At 41.0% G+C, this 13,630-nt stretch overlaps 1 protein-coding gene across 1 annotated transcript in view; it reads right to left on the bottom strand.

The window, feature by feature from the left end:
* Positions 1 to 13,630, bottom strand: part of ADAMTSL3 (ADAMTS like 3) — a 389,643-nt gene continuing 376,013 nt past the window's right edge. Inside the window, exons 27-30 of the mRNA XM_057543842.1 lie at positions 10,333 to 10,433; positions 10,063 to 10,131; positions 2,755 to 2,969; positions 1 to 2,084 (exon numbers count right to left, since the gene is read on the bottom strand). Coding sequence (XP_057399825.1) covers positions 1,978 to 2,084; positions 2,755 to 2,969; positions 10,063 to 10,131; positions 10,333 to 10,433 — 492 coding nt within the window. The 3' untranslated portion in view covers positions 1 to 1,977. The remainder of the gene's footprint in view (positions 2,085 to 2,754; positions 2,970 to 10,062; positions 10,132 to 10,332; positions 10,434 to 13,630) is intronic.

Consider the following 13,630-nt stretch of genomic DNA (forward strand, 5'->3'; position numbering starts at 1 on the left):
TCCTAGTCAGGATCGTGAAAGAGAAATATTAACTCTTAGGTGATAGAAACAGTAGTAAAATACAGTACACAGGAAGGTCATTTGAATGATAACAAGACAAAAGGTACAACAGCAAATGAAAAATAGCAACTTTAAATACAAAGTGAAGCAGTTTAATAAGAAATTTTGTTAATAAGAAAAATACATGTCCCCTGTCTTTATTACATACTGTACAAAATAAAATATTGCACCTTTAAGTCATATAATAAATATATACAAAGAGTATTGTACAAATGATCTCTCTTTAATTTAAAAAGCCTTCAACAATCAAGTGTGATTGATGATGAACAACTCACAGGCTGGTGTGTCCTCGTCACATCCCCGCACCCGTTCCCAACCACCAAACCCTCCACGTACAGTAGTGCTCATCCCAGTGTCAGTGAGGCTGCAGTTAGAACAAGAGACCTGGTGCTCAGTAGATGGCAGAGAGACTCAGCAAGCTTGTCCACAGACAAATCCAAAGCCAGAACGCACTGCTCACTTACGAGTGACCAGGGACTAGGGCCAGCACACCTGCTTCAGGTAACTTTGCTGCCGACAGGCTATAGGCAACATGCGCACAGGCAGCTGGGACCCCGAATAAAGAAGTATGACCACTTATTTGGGGTTGTGTGCCATCCAAAGCCATAACTGGTAGAATGTAAGGTAAGAGCCCCCTAACCAAATCAGCTTTAGAACTTACAATTAAATACTACTTCCCAACTCCTTCAGCAGCAACAACTTATCCAAACTTTACCTCCACCCGGACGCCATCACTAATGCCAGCATTGGCACGATCCAAACCCAAACCAACTCTGACCTAACCCTAATCCATAAAGCCAACTCTAGCCTTAACCCTAACTTAACCTCCATTTTTCTCACCTAACCCAAGGCTAAAACTAAACTGAACCCTAAACTTATTCACCAAATCCTAACTCTAACCCCTCATCCTAACTGTACCTTCCAGCCTAACCCTAATTCACTTTGGATTTACTGAAAAATCAGTTCAAATTAAAACAATTATTTACTATAAACAGCTCTTTTCAGCTATCATGTTTCATAGTTAGATTACTTTCTCATAATTTTTCCAAAATAAAAATCCTTAGGAATACTATCTTATGCATAAATTAGGTCTAACAAGGCTTTGGTTTTTCTGTTTTTGTGCAAGAGAATAGTGCTGAGAAAAGTCTCATTCACAGCTCTTAAAAGAACGCTTTGAATATACTTCAAAATCAGTAGAAGAGGTTACTTTCCCTCTCCTTTAATTTCCAAGATGCCTCATTTGGTCACAGATCGATTTCCATAGTTGTGAAAATGGCAGCAATGTTTACTCTGTGTTTTCTTCCCTAAGTTCTCTAAGAGCAAGGATAAGATGCCATTCCCCAAGGATGCCTGGATCAGTCAAGAGTCACAAGCCTGTCCACAGTGATTGTCTCCTTTTCACAGACTAAACGTAAGGGTCCATAAAAATGCCATTAGAGCCAACATCTTAACAACTATCGGCCAGAGCTTCTAAAATGTAAATGCCTTATAAATCTGTTGCAACCCTAAAACAGAGAAGTCATCAGTTGCCGTGTTTCTCAAGCCTTCAGGATGTCCTACTCTGTACTAGTCTATAAATCACAGGAAGAGGCAGCTCCTGACAATGCACAGGTGATCTTGGTGATTTCCTGATTAGAAGGACACGACGAGGTCCCAAGTGCAATGGTGTACCTGCTACGGTATTTTATGTTAGTCCTGGAACATATCATTTAAAAGAGTTGGAATTAAAAACCGGCCATGGGGAAATGACAGTCCCAAATTTTAACAGTGGTGATTTTGCATCGACTTCTGTCTGATTGTAGAATCTAGAGGGTTTTTTTGTAAAGAAATACATGTTTTTGTGCCAGCTACATGGGGAAGAGAGCTTTTACATTTTGTTTCATCTTCACAGCAGCATTAGGACCCCCCTGCAAAGTTTTATCCTTCTTGACACGACTGACAGCACCTTTGTTTGTAGATGTCTAGCGAACACAAATTAAGATGCTTTACAAACGTACAGTAGTGAGTTGTGTCTGTGCAGCCTCCTGCAAAAAAAAATATATATATCCATTTAACACATAGCTCATTAGAGACCTAGTGTAAAAAAAGTGCATGATTTTATGAAAAGCGGAAACTGAGATCACGTGAAGCGAAGAAGCTAGGCTTGGGTTAGGGCCACTGCTTGGCACTGGAGTCAGAAGTACCCTGGACTCACGTCTTAGCTGGGCCAAGTGGCTTCTCGATGCCCTCCGGGCACGTCACAGTCCTTCAGGCCACCTGCTCCTCCCAGTGCTGACAGCAGCACTAGCTTCTGGGGTGTCATGAACCCCAGGGAAAACTTATCAAAGCTATGGACCTCTCCCTAGAAATATATATATGATTACATTTCCCACATAACTTCAGGGCATTTACACACCTGCCCAATCCCATCCAAGGAAGCCTTGTCTGAGGGGCTGAAACTCCAAGGCAGAAAGAGGCTGTGGACAGGCTCCCAGTGCTTGTTAGAAGGCCACTGTCCACGCTACTCACTCAACTATGTTTTTCTCTAAAGAACACCAAGTTGCACCCACATCAAAGCAGCTAATCTCCTGATGTCCCAAGATACCACATACGTTCAGAATGGCCCTGCGGACGAGACCCTGACAAGGTTGGCTCCATGCGGTCTGGTTTGCACAAGGCTTCGGGGTGGTCGCAATACCTGAGAGGGGTACGTACTATCACAGGAAGGCCCCAGGCAGTGCCGCCAGGAAGAGGGTTTCTTCCCTGGCTCGCAGCGTCTCTCAGCCACCGTCTTGCAGCTCCTTGTGTGGACACAGTCCACCTTCCGAGACTGGAAGCCCTGACCACAGGCTGACGTACAGGGCCTCCAAGGGCCTGCGTGCCAACATGCGTCACGAGCCCCCGACGAGCAGTTCCTCCAAAAGGTGGGTCTGAAATGAGAAAAACAAACACAAAAGTGGACAATGGGAGAAAGTGGGGTGTCACTTCTTGCTGGGATCAAGCCTTTTACTGTACTGTACTTTCAGTATAGCAAAGGCTTGACAATTAGGACCTTATTCAACAGGAAACTCATCTGCATTGTTCCTGGCTGACTAAGCAAAGTGGTGGAGGAATCACAACCTCAACAGAGGCAAGCAAACCGCGTGTTTCCATGAGCCTCTGGCACCACATCAAGGCACGCACCTCAAAAGACACACCCTACTGATGAGCTGGAGCAGATCGATTGAGGCAAGGAAGAGAAGAATGACACATTTGTTGACAAACTGTAAGCTCCGTTTATATAAGCACTTGAAATATATTCTGCTATGAGTATGAATTTGTTTGTGAGCAATCTTCTCCGCTGTGAGGAGTGCTCTAGTTTACATTTAGGACACACTATAACTCGTAGGGAGAGCTAACAAAGACCTTTTGGGAAGAGGGATCTCTCTCTAGCCTCCTTACCCTTTAAAACAGAACAGAAAGTTAATGCCCTCTGTTTTGTTGTTGTCAAAAAGGGTCCACTGTATGTGTATATTTATTTGACAACCATGTGCCAGAGAATTTTCCAAATACTTTACATAGATTGACTCCTTTAATCCTCACAACTACCCTACACAGTAGCTAGTTAATTTTTTTAATTGAAGTATCGTTGATTTACAATATTATATTAGCTTCAGGTGTACAACGTAGTGATTCAATATTTGTATACTTTATACTCCATTTAAAGTTATTAAAAAATACTGACTATATTCCCTGTGCTGTGCATTACATCCTTGTACCTTATTTATTTTATACCTACTGGTTGGCACCTCTCAGTCTCTTAGCCCTGTCTTGCCTCTCCTCCATGCCTTCCCCCCCCCCCCCGGTAACCACTAGTTTGTCTCTGTATCTATGAGTCCGTTTCTGTTACAGTCATTCGTTTTATTTTTTAGATTCCACGTATAAGTGACAGCATATGATATTTGTCTTTCTCTGTCTGACTTGCTTCCCTAAGCATATATACACTCCAGGTCTATCCATGTTGTTGCAAATGGCAAAATCTCATTTTTTATGGCTGAGTAATATTTCACTGTATATGTACCACATCTCCTTTATCCATTCATCTGTTGATGGCTATTTAGGTTGTTTCCATATCTTGGCTATTATAAATAACGCTGCTCTGAAAATTGGGGTGCATATATCTTTTAGAATTTGTGTTTTCATTTTCTTCAGATTTATACCCAGGAGTGGAATTGCTATATCATCTGGTAGTTCTCTTTTAACTTTTTAAGGAATCTCCATACTGTTTGCCATAGCGGCTGCACTAATTGACATTCCCACTAACAGTGTACAAGTGTTCCCTTTTCCCATCCTCAGCAACATTTATTATTTGTTGTCTTTTTGACAACAGATATTCTGACAGGTGTGAGGTGATATTTCATTCTGGTTTTGATATGCATTTCCCTGATGATTAGTGATGTTCAGCATCTTTTCATGTGCCTGTTGAATGCCCTCTGATTTTTGAAAAGATATTTACCCTGGAGGGTGAGCCACCTTAGTGGACCCACTTTGGGGTATCTGCTCTTGTTCCCTAGGGCAGGGCTCCTGGAACTGATGTACTTGTACCACATGAGAATGTCTCCCCATCCCCTAAGAGGACTGGAAGAGGGCCCTAACCTGAGCTGGTCTTTCTCCCAGGAACTTGGAAGTTGCTGGAACAAGACATATAAACCTGAAGGCCAGAGTAGTGGTGGCCATTCTCTGCCACATGGGCCAGAGAAGTAGAATAAAATAACATTCAGAAAGAACAAAGAATGAAGCAGAAACACACGGAGCTGCAGAGCTGAGAGGAGAAATAACTCCTCATTTCTTGGTAACAGTCCTCCCTGAGGTCTCACGGCATTATCCCTTTGGATCGAGACATTTTTGTGTTCCTATAAAAGGCTCCCTATCAGCGCACATAATCCGTAAGGAGTGTTGAAACACCACTGGAAATGTAATAAGATGGAGAAAATTCTGATCATCTGAACTTCTCTAAGAGACTATTACACATAGTTGGAAGCAATACTTTGATTAGCCAGTAGGGGGAGACTCTATCAAAGGGTTTACTTAACACTGTCCCATCAAGCTGTTTATAAGATTCGTAAGAGGAAAAAGGATGAGGGTGTCCTGTTAACTGCAGCGTTTTTGTTTTCTCCAGTGGGTATGAACCTTAGGGGGCCAAAAGTTGAGTTGCTTTGGACAAGAGGGCAGAGACTGAGTACTCTTCAGCCATCCCCTATGCAGAGATTAGCTTTTCTACTGAAAACAGTTGAACAAATATTCCAAGAATACTCAAAGAGGACATGTTAAAATCTACCAAATTGTTCTATGTGAGAATGGTGGTCCTATCTTCATAAGAAATCTCCCACCCTCTCTGTATAACTCATTCCAAGTTGACTTTTGTTGTTTCCAGCCCAAAGGACCTTAACTAATACAGCCTCTTTTTCTGCTTCGTTAGAAGACAGGGCCAGTGGGATGTCAGAAGAAACTATTTAGCTTCCTAAACATGAAAGATGAGAGAGGCACAAGGAGCTAGAGACCAAGGCAGATGCTGAAACCCAAGAGGCCGGTCATTGAGGATGCAGTAAAAGAATGCAAGATCGGTCCAGCAGAAAGCATCACTTCCTTCCGGGCAGGGATGGGACTGCGGATGGGGATGCCTGAGCTAGGGGGACACAGTCTGGGCACCAACACTGTGCACACAATTGGAACTCATGTGTTTTTCTATGTAAAAGATGAAAGTAGAAATGGCAGCAGAAATCATAACAGTAACCCTGTTTCTACTAGTCTTTCTCAATTTCTCATTCCTATTCAGTCCAGCTCTGCTCCTACCTCAAATAACCCTTTTCATCATCAGCCAGATGGAACTACTGATTCTGTAGGGCAGTAGATTCCAAGTCTGGCTTACTATCAGAGGTATGTGGGCAGCTTTCAAAAGATGTAGATTAAGAAAGAATTAAAAACAAAAGAAAACATAAACAAACAAACAAAAGAGATATAGATTGCCAGGTTCCGCTCCCTCCGAAAGATTTTTTTTTTTTTTACAGCAGTATTTATTATTTATTTTATGTTTATTTATTTATTTTTTGGCTGTGTTGGGTCTTTGTTTCTGTGCGAGGGCTTTCTCTAGTTGTGGCAAGCGGGGGCCACTCTTCATCGCGGTGCGCGGGCCTCTCACTATCGCGGCCTCTCTTGTTGCGGAGCACGGGCTCCAGACGCGCAGGCTCAGTAGTTGTGGCTCACGGGCCCAGTTGCTCCGCGGCATGTGGGATCTTCCCAGACCAGGGCTCGAACCCGTGTCCCCTGCATTAGCAGGCAGATTCTCAACCACTGCGCCACCAGGGAAGCCCCGAAAGATTCTTATTCATTAAGTGCCAGTTGAGGCCCAAGAATCTTTAAAGAAACTTCCCAGGGAATTCTGACTCATGGCTGAGGTTAGGAATTACCTCTTTGGGGAACAAACCCTCTGGGTCCTCCAGCATTTCCTCAGATCCCTGTGTTGTCTTCTTGCCATAATGTGGGCTAGTTTACCCTGATAATGCTCACTCCCTTTATAATTCTTTTCAGTGGAAGCTACACCTCCCAAACCCTTCCCAGGGCCAATAATAGAGGCTAGCAGATAGCCTGCTCACCACTGATTCTCTACCAGTGGCCACTAATAATGTTACTCCTTGTAACACACCCTCTAATATTTACTGAGGCCCTACTATGGCAACTGGGGGTCTCCAGCCCGCCCACTGCATTGTAAAGTGAGATCTAGTACCTCACCTACCTTCAGCGAGCCCACAGGAAGCATGCCCAGTCAGCAGAAGAGGTCTGTGGGGGAAAATGAGGCCAGAAAACTGCAAAAGAAACCCACAGAAGCTCTCTAAACTAACCTAGTCCTTCTTCCATAAACCACCAGATATTTGGGGAAAACTAACAGCATGAAAGAAAAGTACTAGGACACTGGTACTAAAAGCTGAACAGCCAACCCTGGAGGAAGCAGAAACAATAGAGAAAATGAAAGGCAACTTGACTCTTTTCCCCCTTCAGGTCTAGGAATTTTTCTTCTATTATTTCTTTTATGTCTACCCTTTCAGTTCATTTCCATATCACTTTCTCTAAAACCCCACTTAATCAGATATCCTCCCGATAGATCCTTCCATGCCTTTTACCCTCTCTATTCTATTTTTTGCATCTTGTGTTGGTTGGAAAGTTCATGGCATATCCAAGGGACTGAAAGAAGGACAGTGGCTGGAACACAAAGAGTGAGACAGAGTGAGGTCTCGAATGAAGCTGTGCAGGGAAGTAGGACTTGACCGTGCAATACTTTATAGGGCACATGGTGGATTTTAGTCAACCTTTTCCCTAAGAGCAAGTGAAGCCTCTAAAGTGATGTTAATCTAGAAGGGAGACGGGGTGTGGTGGTGGTATGATCAGATGTGCATTTGGGAAAAGATTACTCTGGCTGCAGTAGGGAGACTGGGTTGGAAAGGAGCATGGATGGATGGAGGGAGACCAGTTGGATGGCTTGGCCAGGGGTGATGGTGGTAAAGCTGGAAAAAAAGTGGATGGGTTGGAGAAAAAATACAAAGAGCCAAAAGTCATATAAAAAGTAACCAGAAAAGTACAAATTACAATAAGATATATTTTTTCATCTATCAGATTGGCAAAATTTTTAAAATATTGAAAACCTATATAAAGTTGATGAAAAGGGGGACTCTCATATATTGTTGGTATAGACATTTTGATGGTAATTTAGTAGTATCCAAATGAGCATTACTGTCAATTCAAGTCCATACCTAAAATTTATCCCATAAGAATATTACCCTTTGTGCATAAAGATGTTCCGGGATGTTTACCGAAGCATTTGTTTGTAATAGCAAAAAAATTGGAACAATCAAATGTCCATTAGCAATGGAGTGAGGTAATATTAAGTACAACAATTCAAAAGAATAAAGTGACTCATGTACTCGGATGGGAAAGAGGCCTATAATGTGTTGATAAGTAGAAAAAACAAGTTTCAGAAACATATATCCAGTATGTTATAAAGAAAGCTCAAACCACGTAGGTGTTTGTAATATAAATATATCTTTGAGCATGCAAAGTAAAACATCTGGGATGATACATATCAATCTGTGTGTGGTCTTCATCTTCCGAACAAAATTGGAAACTGGGTTTTCTTTTGAGAATAAGGGCAGCTGTTCCAAACATTTTCCATTCGAGGAGAATCGTTCTGGCTGGAATTGTTTTGGGAATAGGAAATGCAGCTGACCATACATTGTCAAACCATACTGAAGGCTCAAAGTAGCAACAGAGCCAATTGTCAAGGTCATCTCATTTTCTCCAGCAAGACTCAGGATGTGGAGGAGGAAGGAAGAGCCATAGAGTGAGCACCTTCTATGACCCAGGCTGCTTAAGTGCTTCACACTAAACCAATTAATCAAAACTTCCCTAAAACAAGATAATCTACAGACTAGGAGAAAATATTTGCAAATGATGTGACCAACAAGTGCTTGATTTCCAAGATATACAAAGAGCTCATACAACTCAACAACAACAACAAAAAACAGACAACCCTATCCAAAAGTGGGCAGAAGACCTAAATAGACATATGTCAAAAGAAAAAAATACAGATAGCCAATAGGCACATGAAAAGATGCTCAACAATGCTAATTATTAGAGAAATGCAAATCAAAACTATAATGAGGTACCACCTCACAGCAGTCAGGATGGCCATCATTAAAACGTCTACAAATAACAAATGCTGGAGAGGGTGCGGAGAAAAGGGAACCCTCTTACGCTGTTCATGGGAATGTAAGGTAGTGCAGCCATTGTGGAAAGCAGTACAGAGGTTCCTCAGAAAACTAAAATAGAATTACCATATGATCCAGCAATCCCACTCCCAGGCATATATCCAGAGAAAACTATGATTCAAAAAGATACATGCACCCCTATGTTCAGAGCATCACTATTCACAATAGCCAAGACAACCTAACAACCTAAATGTCCACTAACAGATGAATGGATAAAAAAGATGTGGTACCTATATACAATGGAATACTACACAGCCATAAAAAAAGAATGAAATAATGCCATTTGCAGCAACATGGATGCAACTAGAGATTATCATACTAAGTGAAGTAAGTCAGAAAGAGACAGGCAAATACCATACGATATCACTTATGTGTGGAATCTAAAATATGACACAAATGAGCCTGTCTTAGAAACAGAATCACAGACATAAGAGAATAGACTGGTGGTTGCCAAGGGGGAGGAGGTTGGGGGAGGGATGGAGTGGAAGGCTGGGGTGAGCCGATGTAAGTTTGTATATATAATGGATAGACAGTAAGGTCCTACTGTATAGCACAGAGAACTATATTCAATATTCTATGATAAGCCATAATGGAAAAGACTATTTAAAAAAAAGAATGTTTATATGTGTATAACTGAATCACTTTGCTGTACAGCAGAAAATAACACAACATTGTAAATCAACTCTACTTCAATTAAAAAAAAAAACCTCCCAAGCATAATTTCACACGGACAAAATACCCCATTGTGCAGAGTAGGCGGTTAGGTAGTCCAAGGTTACACAAGAAGAGAGTGGCAGAACTCCGCATTTCCCCATTAGTGTGCCCTCTTGGCTTTCTCCTCACTTTCTCTGGCTGGAGCACGCTCCTCTGGGGTGGTGGAGTCGCCAGATGGAAAGGGTCTGGGGGACCTCTGAGTGACCTCAGGGAACAAAGTTCTTCTACCCCTAAATCATCTATCAGCTCAGACTTTTATAAAAGAGGGAAGCATTTTTTTTTCTCGTGTAAGCCCCTTAACAAGATAAAAGTTAATTTTATTCTCTGCTAAAGTTAATTTTATTCTCTGCTAATAACGTTGGACGTTATTCTGTGCCAACGTCCTAATCAAACAGTTTCTAAACAAAGGAATAAAGTAGTTCATTGAAAACACTAGGTTACAGATTTAATCTGTAAACCTAAATGAAATATTATTAGGCTTCATCAACTTTGTATATAGAGGGAAAAATACCTGTCTATTCTCAATGCTACTTTTTCCTTTCTCTTTGGGGTGTCTCTATATGTTGAACGTCCAAATAATCTGTAATGATAGACAGTACATGTTAATGAGTATTTTGGTATAATACATACTATTGAGGATGGCACCATGAGAAATCATAATTTAGTAGGAACTGTCCATTATGAGAGGTGGTATAGAGGACAGATGATGCCACTTTCAGGCGGTCATAGTCACTATCTGAGGTGGCAGAGGTTGTGTGCTGCCCTAGGGCGGGGCCGGTACCTCCTGTCATCACAGCCGGACTCAGAACGGTTGGGGTGTTGACAAATTATATGATGCTGCTGCTGCATCCTCACAGCGCGACCCAGGCAACGTCCAGGACACTGGAACAAAAGCACAATGCAGTATAAACAACGTTGTGAGCTCATGCATGCTGGGGTTCCAAAACCATGTGCTGCGGCGGCATTGCTAAGGACTAGCTACAGGGGATCAGCTGTCCCCAAGGGAAGTTAGGGAGGATGGAAGCCCAGCTCTAAGGACCAGACAGCCCTCCTTCGGAGCCAGAAGTTTCCTTTCCTCCTCTTTTCCCCCAGAAACTGAGACCACCTCTGGGCAGAAGGGGAAAGGACAGGGCCAATCTGTAATTGACCAGGCTTAGGTTCAGAAATGACTGTGCTTAAAACCATAAGCCATGGCCAAGTTTGGATTTTCCTGCTCAGAGCAAAAATGAAGGCTATATGTTGAGGTGAATTCAATTACAGAAAAAAAAATTTGACATGCAGCAGTTCTTAAATTTTTCTGTACTCGTAACACCTATTAATTTTTCTTCTAATTTGTTTTATGCTTGAAAAGGTCTTTCCCATCCTGATAGTTCTATTTGAGTTTAATTACTTTTACACTGAGCACTTTAATCAAGTCAGAATTTATTCTGATGTATGCTGTGAGTCTGGGCTCTCATTTTACTTATTTTTCTTACATTAGCTGACCAATTTCCCTCATACAATTCACATACTGTACAAGTCACTGTTTAATGTATACAATTTAATGGTTTTTAGAGTTGTGCAACCATCACCACAATCAATTTTAAGACATTATCACCATCCCCAAAAGAAACCCTGTACCCTTTAGCATCTATTCCCAATTCCTCCCACGGCCTCTCCCCTTCAGGCCTAGACAACTGTTCAGCTACTTTTGTCTCTAGAGATTCACCTATTGTAGACACTTCATATAAATGGAATCATACAATATGTGGTCTTTTGTGTCTGCCTTCCCTCCCTGACCATAAAGTCTTTAAGGTTCATCACCCTGTAATACATATTAGTACTTTATTCTTTTTAATGGCCAGATAATATTCCAATGTACAAATATACCACATTTATCGATCTGTCAGTTATTTCCAATTTGTGGAATTTTATTATGGGTTTGATTTGAGTTGTTCCCACTTTTTGGTTCTTATAAATAATGCTGCTATGAACATTCATGTACAAGTTTTTGTGTGACCGTGTTTTCATTTCTCTTCAGTACACACCTAGGAGTGGAATTACTGGGTCATATGGTAACCATACATTTAACCTTTTGAAGAACTGTCAGACTGTTTTCCAAAGTGGCTAGGCCATTTTACATTCCCGCTTGCAAAGTATTAAGGTTCCAATTTCTCCATGTCCTCATCAACACTTACTACTATCTCTCTTTGTGATTAGCATTTCCTTAATGACTAACGATGCTAAGTATCTTTTCCTGTTCGTATGGGCCATTTGTAAGTCTTTATTGGAGAAATGTCTATTCAGATCCTTTTCAATATTTTAATTAGGTTATTTGTTTTTATTATTGAGTTTGAGTATTCTTTATATATTTTACAAACAAGTTCCCTTTCATATATATGATTTTTTAAAACATCTTTATTGGAGTATAATAGCTTTACAATGGTGTGTTGGTTTCTGCTTTATAACAAAGTGAATCAGTTATACGTAAACATATGTCCCCATATCTCTTCCCTCTTGCATCTCCCTCCCTCCCACCCTCCCTATCCCACCGCTCTAGGTGGTCACAAAGCACTGAGCTGATCTCCCTGTGCTATGCGGCTGCTTTCCACTAGCTAGCTATTTTACGTCTGGTAGTGTATATATGTCCATGCCACTCTCTTTGTCCCAGCTTACCCTTCCCCCTCCCCATATCCTCAAGTCCATTCTCTACTAGGTCTGCATCTTTATTCCCATCTTGCCCCTAGGTTCTTCTGACCATTTTCTTTATTCTTTTCTTTTTTAGATTACATATATATGTGTTAGCATATGGTATTTGTTTTTCTCTTTCTGACTTACTTCACTCTGACAGTCTCTAGGTCCATCCACCTCACTACAAATAACTCAGTTCCTTTTTATGGCTGAGTAATATTCCATTGTATATATGTGCCACATCTTCTTTATCCATTCATCCGATGATGGACACTTAGGTTGCTTCCATGTCCTGGCTATTGTAAATAGAGCTGCAATGAACATTGTGGTACATGACTCTTTTTGAATTATGGTTTTCTCAGGGTATATGCCCAGTAGTGGGATTTCTGGGTTGTATGGTAGTTTTATTTTTAGTTTTTTAAGGAACGTCCATACTGTTCTCCATAGTGGCTGTATCAATTTACATTCCCACCAACAGTGCAAGAGGGTTCCCTTTTCCCCACACCCTCTCCATCATTTATTGTTTGTAGATTTTTTGATGATGGCCATTCTGACCAGTGCGAGATGATATCTCATTGTAGTTTTGATTTGCATTTCTCTAATGATTAATGATGTTGAACATTCTTTCATGTGTCTGTTGGCAATCTGTATATCTTCTTTGGAGAAATGTCTATTTAGGTCTTCCACCCATTTTTGGATTGGATTGTTTGTTTTTTTGATGTTGAGCTGCATGAGTTGCTTGTATGTTTTGGAGATTAATCCTTTGTCAGTTGCTTCATTTGCAAATATTTTCTCCCATTCTGAGGTTTGTCTTTTTGTCTTGTTTATGGTTTCCCTTGCTGTGCAAAAGCTTTTAAATTTCATTAGGTCCCAATTGTTTGTTTTTGTTTTTATTTCCATTGCTCTAGGAGGTGGGTCAAAAAGGATCTTGCTGTGATTTATGTTATAGAGTGTTCTGCCTATGTTTTCCTCTAAGAGTTTGATAGTGTCTGGCCTTACGTTTAGATCTTTATCCATTTTGAGTTTATTTTTGTGTACGGTGTTTGGGACTGTTCTAATCATATGGTTTTTCTCCTTCAATTTGTTAATATGGTGTATCACGTTGATTGATTTGCGTATATTGAAGAATCCTTGCATTCCTGGGATAAACCCCACTTGATCATAGTGTATGATCCTTTTAATGTGCTGTTGGATTCTATTTGCTAGTATTTTGAGGATTTTTGCATCTATGTTCATCAGTGATATTGGCCCGTAGTTTTCTTTCTTTGTGATATCTTTGTCTGATTTTGGTATCAGAGTGATGGTGGCCTCGTAGAATGAGTTTGGGAGTGTTCCTCCCTCTGCTATATTTTGGAAGAGTTGGAGAAGGAAAGGTGTTAGCTCTTCTCTAAATGTTTGATAGAATTCGC

This window comes from Balaenoptera acutorostrata, chromosome 3, assembly GCF_949987535.1.
Source record: "Balaenoptera acutorostrata chromosome 3, mBalAcu1.1, whole genome shotgun sequence".
NCBI lineage: Eukaryota > Metazoa > Chordata > Mammalia > Artiodactyla > Balaenopteridae > Balaenoptera > Balaenoptera acutorostrata.